At 42.1% G+C, this 13,162-nt stretch overlaps 1 protein-coding gene and 1 non-coding gene across 8 annotated transcripts in view; one reads left to right on the forward strand and one right to left on the reverse strand.

The window, feature by feature from the left end:
* Positions 1–13,162, reverse strand: part of DENND5B (DENN domain containing 5B) — a 207,342-nt gene that overhangs the window by 6,075 nt on the left and 188,105 nt on the right. For all 7 annotated transcript variants that reach the window (XM_074006551.1, XM_065523983.1, XM_045364979.2 and 4 more), the window contains 5 exons: positions 11,221–11,339; positions 9,470–9,657; positions 4,308–4,390; positions 3,961–4,087; positions 719–893 (listed from right to left, as the gene is read on the reverse strand). In XM_074006551.1, the coding sequence (XP_073862652.1) occupies positions 719–893; positions 3,961–4,087; positions 4,308–4,390; positions 9,470–9,657; positions 11,221–11,339 (692 nt within the window). The remainder of the gene's footprint in view (positions 1–718; positions 894–3,960; positions 4,088–4,307; positions 4,391–9,469; positions 9,658–11,220; positions 11,340–13,162) is intronic.
* On the forward strand, positions 7,701–7,808 carry LOC123567708 (U6 spliceosomal RNA). The gene has a single exon (XR_006690816.1). It is a non-coding gene; the product is annotated as a U6 spliceosomal RNA (small nuclear RNA).

Genomic DNA, 13,162 nt, shown 5'->3' on the forward strand with positions numbered 1-13,162 from the left:
AAAAACAAATACTACATGGGTAACTTAAAAAAAGAAAACTAAAGGTCTCTATGTTTCATTTCTTACAATTCTGAGAGCTGTTTTAAAAGTAATGGATTGTATCGCTCCTATGTGCTACTTTCAAAAAATAAAGGGGTAGGAAATAGTCTTAGAGAGAAGATGATATATAGCAAGAATCCCATAACATTAAATGTAAATATAGTGGTATATATACACTATATAAGGTTTACATAGCAAATATGTACGGTGTATGTGTCTAATTATCTAGCAACCTCTCTATTACCCATCTATCTGTGGAGCCAGTATAGAGTCATGGTGGAGACCTTGGGCTCTGCAGTGGGACAGGGTGTGAACCCAGCTCTGTCCCATTTTTCTGTGTGTCCTTGGGAAAGCCTGCTAACTTATGTGTGCCTCATCTATTTTCTACTTTCTTATCTTTAAAATGAGAAAATCGTTCGCTACCTCATGTAGTGGTAGTGGTGAATTAAACTCGAGGGAGGAGGCAGAGGTTGCAGTGAGCCAAGATTACGCCACGGCACTACAGCCTGGGCGATGGAGTGAGACTCTGTCTCAAAAGAAAAAGTAAAAGGAAAGAAAGTAACCCAAAGGAGAGCTCTGGAAGGGGTATGATCTGGTATAACCTTTTCTGGACTCTAGTTCAACATGTAACAGTTCAACGTGTAACAAAGATAGGAAAAATAAAACACTGGTTTTGTACCTTGTTCCAAGGCAAACTAAAATCTGGAATTTGCCGTCCTTCCCAATGTTCCTGGGTGCAGTATTAATAGCATTTACATAGTGGCAGAAAGTTTTACAGGATGATTTCTGAATAAGGACATCATCTTCATTATCTAGAATCTGGTCAGTTGTTTCAAAATAAGCAACCACTTTCTCTGAGGAAAAAAGTCAGAATTACATCACAATATATGTCAACACTTCATATATAGAAAGATTCATCACTTAATTTATTATGGAAACACTAATGATGCTTTGCATACAGTCAGTGCTGAAGCCAATATCATTACTTTATCATTGATTTCAGGGGTCCATGTTTCATGGTAGAACAATAAATACGTTCCCAGGAATTTCTTTTCTTTTCTTTTTTTTTTTTTTTTGAGACAGAATCTCGCTCCGTCGCCAAAGCTGGAGTGCAGTGGCCTGATCTCAGCTCACTGCAAGCTCTGCCTCCCGGGTTTACGCCATTCTCCTGCCTCAGCCTCCTGAGTAGCTGGGACTACAGGCGCCCGCCACCTTGCCTGGCTAGTTTTTTGTATTTTTTAGTAGAGACGGGGTTTCACCGTGTTAGCCAGGATGGTCTCGATCTCCTGACCTCATGATCCGCCCATCTCGGCCTCCCTAAGTGCTGGGATTACAGGCTTGAGCCACCGCGCCCAGCCAGGAATTTATTTTCTAATCTAGACTGCATTCCAGAAGACTATAAAGTTTACTCCCTTTAAAATACTTTCATGAAACAGAAACTGGCAAAAAAGAAAAGAAAAATAGCATCTTCTGTTGAGACTGGAACCTTCTAGGAGTAACCAGCAATGACGTGGTAGCCACTGAAATAATACCCCCTGTGTTCTACTTATAGAATGACTTGCTAACACTTCGCAACAAGACCCTTGAAATGTACCTGAATAAGTATCTGACAAAGACAGACATATGTATATACACAAGAAGCAGAAGCAGTAAGATTCTAGGCATTCCAGAAGAAAAAAAACCTGTGGGCCTATTTCTATCAACTTTCCTTTTTTTTTGTCTATTCTAAGTTAGAGGAAATAAACTACTTCATCTAGGCCTTATTTAGAAAACACAAAATGATTAATTGCCCATTTAAAGAAACTATGAATTCTGGAAGAGCTGCATACCAAAAGAAAGATTACAAAGTTTAGCAAGCTAGAGCAGAAACACTCCAAAAGAGCTTTCTGTGATTATGAAAATGTTCTCCATCTACAAGGTCCAATTTGGTAGCCACGTGTGGCTACTGAGCACTTGAAATGTGGCCAGTGTTATTAAGAAAATGAAATTTACATTTGATTTAAATTAAATACATTTGGCCACGCATGGTGGCTCACACCTGTAATCCCAGCACTTTGGGAGGCCAAGGCGGGCAGATCACCTGAGGTTAGGAGTTCGAGACCAGCCTAGCCAGCATGGTGAAACCCCGTCTCTACTAAAAATACAAAAATTAGCTGGGCGTGGTGGCAGGCACCTGTAATCCCAGCTACTTGGGCTGAGGCAGGAGAATTGCTTGAACCTAGGAGGCAGAGGTTGCGGTGAGCCAAGATCACACCATTGCACTCCAGCCTGGGCAACAGAGTGAGACTCTGTCTAAAACAAAAAAATTAAATAGATTTAAAATTTAAACGGCTATGTGTGGCTAATGGTTACTATACTGGACAACACAGAGCTAGAGGAATCCTTTTACAAAAACTGGCCAGGTGCAGTGCTCATACCTGTAATCCCAGCACCTTGGGAGGCCGACCTGGGTGGATCACTTGAGAACAGAATTTGGGACCAGCGTGGCCAACATGGCAAAACCCCGTCTCTACTAAAAATACAAAAATTAGGGGTGTGGTGGCAGGCACCTGTAATCCCAACTACTCAGTGACTGAGGCAGGATAATCGCTTGAACCCAGGAGGCAGAGGTTGCAGTGAGCTGAGATGGGGCCACTGCACTCCAGCCTGGGCAGCAGAGTGAAACTCCATCTCAAACAAACAAAAAAGTTCTATCATGTCACTCCTTAGCTCAAAGCCTTCCAACAGCTTCCAATTTCATTCAGGATAAAAGCTGAGGTCATTCCAATCACCTAGAAGGCCCTACACAACCTGGCACTGACACTAAACACCACCTCCCCGAGTCTCCTACTCTCTCTCTCTCTCTCGCTGTGCTCCAGTCACACTGGTCTTGGAGTTCCATGGAAACACTTCCGCCTTGGGGCTTAGCACTCGTAGTGCTGTCAACCTGGAGTCCCTCTTCCCAGATATCTACATGGCTTACTTCCTCACCTACATGAAGTCTATGCTCCAATGTACCTTGACATTCAGCACAGTCTAAAACCACCCATTAAAAAGACCACCCGTTTAAATCCCCACTTTATTTCCTTTTATACTGCTCTATTTCTTTCCAGATCAATGGTCACATTTCTGACATACCATATGAATTACATTATTTGTTATGTTTTTGTGTATTGTTTGTTTCCCACACTAACCTAAGTTTGTCAACCACAGGGATTTCTGTTTTGTTTATTAATGTATATCTTGAGCAACTCGAATAATATTTGGAATATTGTACATATTATAATTTGTTGAGTGAATGAAAAACAAAGACAGTACTTGATATTTATTATTATTATATATACTTTTTGAGACAGGGTCTCACTCTGTTGCCCAGGCTGGAGTGCAGTGGCTTGATCATGGCTGACTGTAGCCTTCACCTCCTGGGCTCCTGGGCTCAAGTGATGCTGCTGCCTCAGGTTCTCAGGTAGCTGGAACCACAGGTGTTTGCTAGCACACTCAGCTAATTTAATATTTATTTAAAAAAATATATATACCTTTGCCAGGCACGGTGGCTCATTCCTGTAATCCCAGCACTTTGGGAGGCTGAGGCGGGTGGATCACAAGGTCAGGAGTTCAAGACCAGCCTGGCCAATATGGTAAAACCCCTTCTCTAGTAAAAATACGAAAATTAGTTGGGCATGGTGGTGCACACCTGTAGTCCCAGCTGCCTGGGAGGCTGAGGCAGGAGAATCGTTTGAACCCAGGAGAAGGAGGGTTGCAGTGAGCCAGGATTATGCCACTGCACTCCAGCTTGGGCAACAGAGTAAGACTCCGTCTCAAAAAAAGAAAAAAATATATATATACCCTTATCACTAACCCTTATTCACTCAGATTCCTGGGTCTGTGAGTTCCTAAGAAACACTTCAGTGACCTTAAAGTATATACATCTGCTTTATTTACCTATGAAGTCCCAGATGAAGACATTCTTGTGAAAGATGCGGGCAGATTTGAACCCATGGTGGAAAACCTGCTCAAGGGCTGCAACCAGGCCATTTTCTCCACACAGCAACACGGTGAGGCTTCCTCTCTGTGGGGCATAACACACAGTGTCAAAGAAAAATCTCCTGCATCTATGTCTAAGAAAAACACTAGAGAAGCAAGTGCTGAATGTAGCTATATGAAGCATATTTTTACAGCTACCAGAAAGCTTACAAATGAAAATTCAAGCACCCCATATTGCCTCGTGTATCACATATAAAAGCATCTTTAAAAGTCCCACTATACTAAGTTTTATAGCCCATAAATACCTCTTTTTCAGGTTTATGAAAATGTTTCACAATATTATTCACAGCTTCTCCAATTCCTTCTTGGATCTGCCCAGCATTGGGTTCTGTAAAATAATAAACAGTGGCTGCATTCTCATGGGAGATAAATAAACCAAAGTACTATGGGACATCAACTGTGTCCACCTAGGCAGGAAGTACATCACCAGAGCAGGCTGGTTTTGCCAGGGGCTCTATAGAACTTGCCTCTGGCCAGTTTGGCCAAGTGGGAGGCATCCTGGCAAAATGGAAAATAATCCAAGAGATCCCTAGATTCAAATCCCAGCATTACCATCTGCAATCTATAACCCTAGCCTAGTGTCTAACTTCCTCTGAGTTTTCAGTTTCCTCAACTGAAAATAGGGAAAACACACACCTCATTGGGAAAACTGGTAAGTTATAGGAGTAAACAACTTAGCATGGTGCCTGTCACAAAATGCAAGCAAGCCCCCAAATATGAGAAGCAAGGCTGGGAAGTCCCAGCATCACTCCTCAAATGTTCCCTTATGCTACGTACCTATGAGCCCGTTAGTGAGCATAGACTAAGGCTTGAGGCGTTCTGGATAGCTAACCTGGAGTTTGAAGATTTGTTATTGTGTTTAAAATAAGAGGAAAATGCCAGGTACCCTGTGGCATCCAGGCCTGAAGCCCAGAACTCCCTCCCTTCCTGGCTAGTCAATCTGTCTCAGCACTGCTTCCTTCTGCCAGCCAGCACTTGCTCTTCTAGGCTACTTTCCTGAGGGATAGGTTGGTGGGCTGCTTGAATGGGACCTAAATCACTTTTGTCCACCAAATCTAAGGAATGGTTTGTTTTTTTTTTTTTTTTTTTTTTTTTGAGACTCGCCCTGTCGCCCAGGCTGGAGTGCGGTGGCCGGATCTCAGCTCACTGCAAGCTCCGCCTCCCGGGTTTACGCCATTCTCCTGCCTCAGCCTCCCAAGTAGCTGGGACTACAGGCGCCCGCCACCACGCCCGGCTAATTTTTTGTATTTTTTAGTAGAGATGGGGTTTCACCGTGTTAGCCAGGATGGTCTCGATCTCCTGACCTCGTGATCCGCCCGTCTCGGCCTCCCAAAGTGCTGGGATTACAGGCTTGAGCCACCGCGCCCGGCAGGAATGGTTTGTTTTTTAAAAAAGGTGGTAAACATTTCAGAAGTAGGTAACAAGAGAAAAGGTATATAGTTTGGATTTTCTTGTAGTTCTAATTTACTTATCACACTATAAAGGAAAACCCATACATCCTCATGTTTAAGAATCTCTGAATTCATACTGCTGAAGGATTTCTTGCATAAACATTTCTTTCAGTGAAATTCAAGGTTTTTTCTACACTAATGCATAAAAATTGTTAAAATGAAAACTTCCTATAATTGAAGTACTGATACCACGACCTCTTGTTCCTAGTAGTTTCTTTACCCAGTAGCTTTTTGTTTTTTTACCTTTACCTTTCTCTATTTCTTCTTTTAGACATCAAGTCTATTTTGAAACCTGTCACCTATTCCAAAAGAGCCTTGATCAATATTATTTTAAAACTGACTTAAAAAATTTTCAGTTCTCTGAATACCATCTTACATATAACATACTGTGAGAAAATACCGTTATCCATTTCTGAGTCTTGGGTCATTCAGACTTTTCTGCTTATAGAGTGAGAAAAGAAAGTATGATAAAAAAAAATGGGGGATAAAAGCCTTTCAAATAATACCCCCATAAAATTGGACTGACTCAGCTGTTATAATAATTTGGATGGATTGAGCTGAAACCTACTTTTAAATTTTAAATCAGCATAATTAAAATTCACCATATACTAAAAGTCACCAATTTTGATGAGCTTTGACAAATGGACAGTCATGTAACCACCACCACAATCATGATATGGAACATTTCCATCATTCCTGAAAGTTACCCTGTGCTCTTTTCAGTTACCTTCCTTAGCTCCTAACTCCTGGCAACCACTGATCTGCTTTCTATTATTATATTGCTTTTATAGAGATCTGATATATAAATAGATACATATCACTATCTGTTTATCCTTTCACCAGTTGACGGATATTGGGATTGTTTCCATCTTTGGCTATTACGAATAAAGCTCTAAGAACATCTGCGTACAAGTCTGCGTAGATATATGTATTCATTTCTCTTGTGTACATATCTAGGAGTGAGATTGCTGGGCCAAGGGTATGGTAAGCGTACATGTATCTTTATAAATGCCAAGATGTTATTTTGTATTCCCACTAGCAATGCATGAGCTTTCTGTTACTCCACATCCTTACCAATATTTGTTGCTATAAGTGCTTTAAATTGGTTGGGCGCAGTGGCTCGGGCCTGCAATCACAGCACTCTGGCAGGCTGAGGCGGGAGGATCATCTGAGGTCAGGAGTTCAAGAGAAGCCTGGCCAACACGGTGAAACCCCATCCCTACCCAAAATACAAAATTAGCCTCTCGTGGCAGTGCATGCCCGTAATCCCAGCTACTTGGGAGGCTGAGGCAGGAGAATCGCTTGAACCTGGGAAGCGGAGGTTGCAGTGAGATGAGACTGCACCACTGCACTCCAGCCCCGCCAACAAGAGCGAAACTCAATCAAAAAACAAACAAACAAACAAAAACAAAAACAAAAAAACTGCACACATGGTTAATACACAATCATGTGCTAGCAAATGGATAGAGACTAATAGAACCTAGGGAAACTACTTTGTTAATAAACTAAGGACCTATTAGGTACCTTTGTTATTCTACTTGTGGTTATAATCTATAGCTAAAAAGCCCCGTCACTGATAAACTTCTGTAACTTTTTCCTAAATACTGCCTCTATATTCATGTTCTGTGGCTGCCTTCTGTGGCTGCTGTAACAGACTCAAAAATTTGGTGGCTTAAGTGACAGAAATACATTTTATTGCAGTTCTGGGGGCCAGAAGTCAAAATTTAGTTATCACTGGGCAAAAGAAAAAAAAAAAAAGCAAGGTGTCAGCAGGGCTGCATTCCCTTGAAATTCTAGGGGAAAATCCCTTCCTTGCCTCTTTTAGCTTCTGGTGGCTGTTGGCATTGTTTTTTTTTTTTTTGAGACGGAGTCTCGCTCTGTTGCCTAGGCTGTAGTGCATGTAGTGCAGTGGCCAGATCTCAGCTCACTGCAACCTCCACCTCCCAGATTTAAGCAATTCTCCTGTCTCAGCCTCCCGAGTAGCTAGGATTACAGGTGCACGCTACCATGTCCGGCTAATTTTTGTATTTTTAGTAGAGACGAGTCAGGCTGGCCTCAAACTCCTGACCTCAGGTGATCCAACTCAGCCTCCCAAAGTGCTGGCTGGGATTACAGGCGTGAGCCATAGCGCCCGGCCGGCATTCCTTGTTTTTTTTTTTTTTTAAGACATAGTCATGCTTGCTTCACATATACTTGCAGCACATATACTAAAAAATTGGAACAATACAAAGAAGATTATTAGCATGGCCCCTGCACAAGGATGACAAGCAAATTTGTGAAGCATTCCATATTTTCCTCAATACTTGAATATGGAACATATGCACAGGAGAAGGAAATAACATTGCACTTTATAAACACTGTATTGTAAGTGGAAAATGCAATGTCTTAAATAAAACTATTTAAAATTGGCACCAAAAAAAAAAAAAACCCAAAAAAAGACAAGAGTGTCACTCTGTCACTCAAGCTAGAATGCAGTGGCATGAGCTCGGCTCACTGCAACCTCTACCTCCTGGGTTAAAGCAATCCTCATGCCTCAGCCTCCTGAGTAGCTGGGATTACAGGCATGCACCACATGCCTGGTTAATGTTTTTTTTTTTTTTAGTAGAGACGGAGTTTTGCTATGTTGGCCTCAAACTCCTGACCTCAAGTGATCTGCCCACTTTGGCCTCCCAAAGTGTTGGGAAAGAATACATATGATTGCATTTAGGGTCCATGTAGGTGATCCAGGACAATCTCCTTATTTCAAGATCCCTATCACATCTGCAAAAATCCTTTTTCCAAATAAGGCAACATTTATAGATTCTAGAGGTTAGAATTTTACATTTTTGGGAGACATTATTTAGTCTATTAAAGCCTACATTAGTAATTTAGTCTATTAAAGCCTACATTAGTATAAATTAGGAAGTTTACTATATGCTAAAAATGGCATGTGAACATAGTATAATACTCATAAAATTAACTCCTTTATAGTATTTTGTTTCATCCCTACTATAGGAAGAAAATTGGAACAGAAGGGGTAGAAGGAAATTTTAATCTCTTAGAATAAGAGACACTGGGGCAGGCGCAGTGGCTCACGCCTCTAATCCCAGAACTTTCAGAGGCCAAGGCGGGCAGATCTCAAGGTCAAGAGATTGAGACCAGCCTGGCCAACATGGGGAAACCCCGTCTCTATCAAAAATATAAAAAATTAGCCAGGTGTGGTGGCGGGCACCTGTGATCCCAGCTACTTGGGAGGCTGAGGCAGGAGAATTGTTTGAACCTGGGAAGCAGGGGTTGCAGAGAGCTGAGATCGCACCACTGCACTGCAGCCTGGGTGACAGAGCAAGACTCCTTAAAAAAAAAAAAAAAAAAAAAAGGCTAGATATGGCTATCTGGGAGTACTGTAACATACAACTATTATTATTTCTCCTTTAAGTTTCAGGCAAGGCCAGATGTGGTGGCACATGCCTGCAATGCCAGCACTTTGGGAGGCTGAGGCAGGCAGATTGCTTGAGCTCAGCAGTTCAAGACCAGCCTGGGCAACATGGCGAAAGGCAGTCTATAAAAAAAATACAAAAATTAGCCGGGTGTGATGAGGTGTGGCTATAGTCCCAGCTACTTGGAAAGCTGAGGTGGGAGGATCATTTGAACCCAGGGGGCAGAGGCTGCAGTGAGCTGAGACTGTGCCACTGCATTCTAGCCTGGGTGACAGAGTGAAATCTTGTCTCAAAAAATAAAAGTTTCAGGTAAAATATTTACTTATATTTCCACAGCTTAATAAAACAGAGCAAGCAGGTTTTCTAAAAAGATAGATTTTAACTCTAAACTCTTCCAGCTTTTGAATATTTATGAATTTTCCTCAACTTTCTTCTTTTTTAAATCTCCTCACTACATTCATTAACACAACTGTTTTCTATCAAATGGTCACATGAAGCCTACATCATATGAGCACATAGGAAAAATTTAAATATACTTACTGTTGTTTTTTCCTGTCAGTGAAGTGATGCTCAATCTCCTAGCCGTGGTGGGTGACTTCTGCTGGGGTGGAGTCCGACACTGCTTTACTAGATCATCATCTGATGCTGATGTCATCAATTCTCCAATAAGAATTCTCTCCAGGCTCCCATCATCAATGCCTTTCCCCAGCCACCGTCCACATGGGAATCTGGTAGGACAGAGAACAAATTTTTTATTTTTATTTTTTTTTGAGACAGGGTTCTTGTTCAGCCCCCTGAGTAGCTGGGACTACAGGTGTGCACCAACACACCTGGCTAATTTTTGTGTTTTTCGTAGAGAGAAGGTCTCATTACATTGCCTATGCTGGTCTTGAACTCCTGGCCTCAAGTGATCCTTCCATCTCAGTTTCCCAAAGTGTGGGGAGGATTACACAGGTGTGAGCCATTGCACCCGGTCAGAGTATTTTCAAACTAGAAATTAATTTGGGAGTTAAGGCACAGAAGAAAAGAGGACAATGTTTCCACAGAGTAGTATTGGCTGTGATTAGTGGAATCCAAGAGATCTTTTCCTCCTACTGAAATTATTTTAGGCTCTTTTTGATTTTCTTTTATTCTGAGAGTTATATTAATCTTTCCAACATTTGTGGACTAAGCAATAGCAGCAAACATCTGTTGTTTTAAAGTTTTTTGAGGCTGGGCATGGTGGCTCATGCCTGTAATCCCAGCACTTTGGGAGGCCAAGGCGGGTGGATCACTTGAGGTTGAGACCAGCCTGGCCAATACAGCGAAACTCCCATCTCTACTAAAAATACAGAAATTAGCCAGGTATGGTGGCGGGTACCTGTAATCCCAGCTACTTGGGAGGCTGAAGCACGAGAATTGCTTGAACCTGGGAGGCAGAGGTTGCAGTGAGCCGAGATAGATAGTGCCACTGCACTCCAGCCTGGGCAACAAGAGTGAAACTCTGTCTCAAAAAAAAAAAAAGGCCGGGCGCGGTGGCTCACGCCTGTAATCCCAGCACTTTGGGAGGCCGAGGCGGGCGGATCACAAGGTCAGGAGATCGAGACCACGGTGAAACCCCGTCTCTACTAAAAAAATTACAAAAAATTAGCCGGGCACGGTTGTGGGCGCCTGTAGTCCCAGCTACTCGGGAGGCTGAGGCAGGAGAATGGCGTGAACCCGGGAGGCGGAGCTTGCAGTGAGCCGAGATCGCGCCACTGCACTCCAGCCTGGGCTGGGCGACAGAGCGAGACTCCGTCTCAAAAAAAAAAAAAGAAAAGAAAAAGAAAAAAAAAGTTTTTTGGGGGGCAATTTTGTATGACATAAACAAAAAAAAATTGTCCCCCTCCCCTGGAAAAAAAAAAACCCTAAAATTCAGAAGGCAGCAGAAGAACTCAAACGATCTTTTTTTTTTTTGAGATAGAGTTTCACCTTGTTGCCCAGGCTGGAGTGCAATGGAGCAATCTCGGTTCACTGCAATCTCCGCCTCCTGGGTTTGAGCGACTCTCCTGCCTCAACCTCCCAAGTATCTGGGATTACAGGCATACGCCACCATGCCCCACTAATTTTTTTTATTTAGTAGAGATGAGGTTTCACCATGTTCGTGAGGCTGGTCTCAAACTCCTGACCTCAGGTGATCCACCCGTCTTGGCCTCTCAAAGTGCTGGGATTACAGGTGTGAGCCACCGTGCCCAGCCTACAATTCTTAAACTTTTTCTTATCTGAAGAGTCTTAAAACAAAGAATTCTGAGTTCCCAAGGCCATTTACTTACCTGTATGTATGTCCTGTGATTTCATTTCTGACCATGACACAATCCACTAGCCATTTGGCTAACAGTCCTGAGTTATCGTGACCAATCTGAACAGTGGTCAGCTTCCCCAAGTTCTGGCACTGTAGGGACAGGACTTTAGGTTATTTAGTACTCAATCCCATCCTGTTACATCTCAGCTTTACAGGTACTTTGGTTCCGTCTAATTTAACAACTGCATAGACAAACCCTGAATAATGTATTCAGCTATGCACTAGAGAAATATATTCACATGTATTCCTTGCTCTCAGAGAGCTCCCACATAATGAGATAGGAGACATATGGACATTAACTACCAAATGAGGGGGACTGCACACAGTGCTAGATTAGAGATATAAAAAGTGCTAGAAGAACGCTGGGGAAGGAACAGTTACTTCTACTTGGGGAACCCACAAACAACATTGACACAGTGACTTGTGCCTTGAAGGATGAGAAGAATTTCAAAAAACAGGAAAAAGATGCTATTTAGATTTAGTTACAGAGAGGCCAAGAAAACAATTATAGGTTTTAAAAATCACTGATTTTTTTTTTTTTTTTTTTGAGACAGAGTCTCGCTCTATTGCCCAGGCTGGAGTGCAGTGGCCAGATCTCAGCTCACTGCAAGCTCCGCCTCCTGGGTTTACGCCATTCTCCTGCCTCAGCCTCCCGAGTAGCTGGGACTACAGGTGCCCGCCACCTCGCCCGGCTAGTTTTTTTTTTGTATTTTTTAGTAGAGACGGGTTTCACTGTGTTAGCCAGGATGGTCTCAATCTCCTGACCTTGTGATCTGCCTGTCTCAGACTCCCAAAGTGCTGGGATTACAGGCTTGAGTCACCGCGCCCAGCCAATATTCTTTCTTTAAAAAAAATTTTTTTTTTGTGGGTACACAGTAGGTATATATATTTATAGGGTACATGAGATGTTGACATTTTTCTTTTTTTTTTTTTTTTTTTGAGACGGAGTCTCACGCTGTTGCCCAGGCTGGAGTGCAGTGGCGCGATCTCGGCTCACTGCAAGCTCCGCCTCCTGGGTTCACGCCATTCTCCTGCCTCAGCCTCCTGAGTAGCTAGGACTACAGGCGCCCGCCACCGCGCCCGGCTAATTTTTTGTATTTTTAGTAGAGACGGGGTTTCACTGTGGTCTCGATCTCCTGACCTTGTGATCCGCCCGCCTCGGCCTCCCAAAGTGCTGGGATTACAGGCTTGAGCCACCGCGCCCGGCCTATGTTGACATTTTTCTGTTCCAATAAGATACTCAGGCAGAACTGACCTCAGACCTCATATACTAGAAGTCTTCGAAGCTATTTTTTAACAGGCATAGCTATCAGTAAGTTATCTTCACTGGCCCTTTGTGGACAAGTACAAAATAAAGCAATGATAATAGGAATAGTAAAAATGAATACTAATTAAATTCTGACTTCTAAAATCTGATAATGAAAAGATCACTGACCCCAACTATGTGCTGGATGAGAACATCAGAATTATAAGTTCTTTTTTTGGTTAATTTTAATTTTTTATTTTTATGGGTACCTAGTAGATGTGTGTATTTATGGATTAATTGAGATATTTTGATATAGGCATGCAATGCCTAATAACTGTATCAGGGTAAATGGGGTATCTGTCACCTCAAACATTTATCATTTGTGTGACAATCCAATTATGCTCTTTTAAGTTATTTTAAAATGTACAGTTAAATTATTTTTGACTATAGTCACCCTGTTGTGCTAGTGAATACTAGGTCTTATTCACTCTATTTTTTTGTATCCATTAGAGCTACGAGTTTTTTTTTTTTTTTTTTTTTTTTGGTTAGAGCAAAAGCAATTGTGGTTTTTTGCTATTACTTTTTTTTTTTTTTTTTATTTATTATTATTATACTTTAAGTTGTAGGGTACATGTGCATAACGTGCAGTTTTGTTACATATGTATAC

Source organism: Macaca fascicularis, chromosome 11 (genome assembly GCF_037993035.2).
Source record: "Macaca fascicularis isolate 582-1 chromosome 11, T2T-MFA8v1.1".
Classification (NCBI taxonomy): Eukaryota; Metazoa; Chordata; class Mammalia; order Primates; family Cercopithecidae; genus Macaca; species Macaca fascicularis.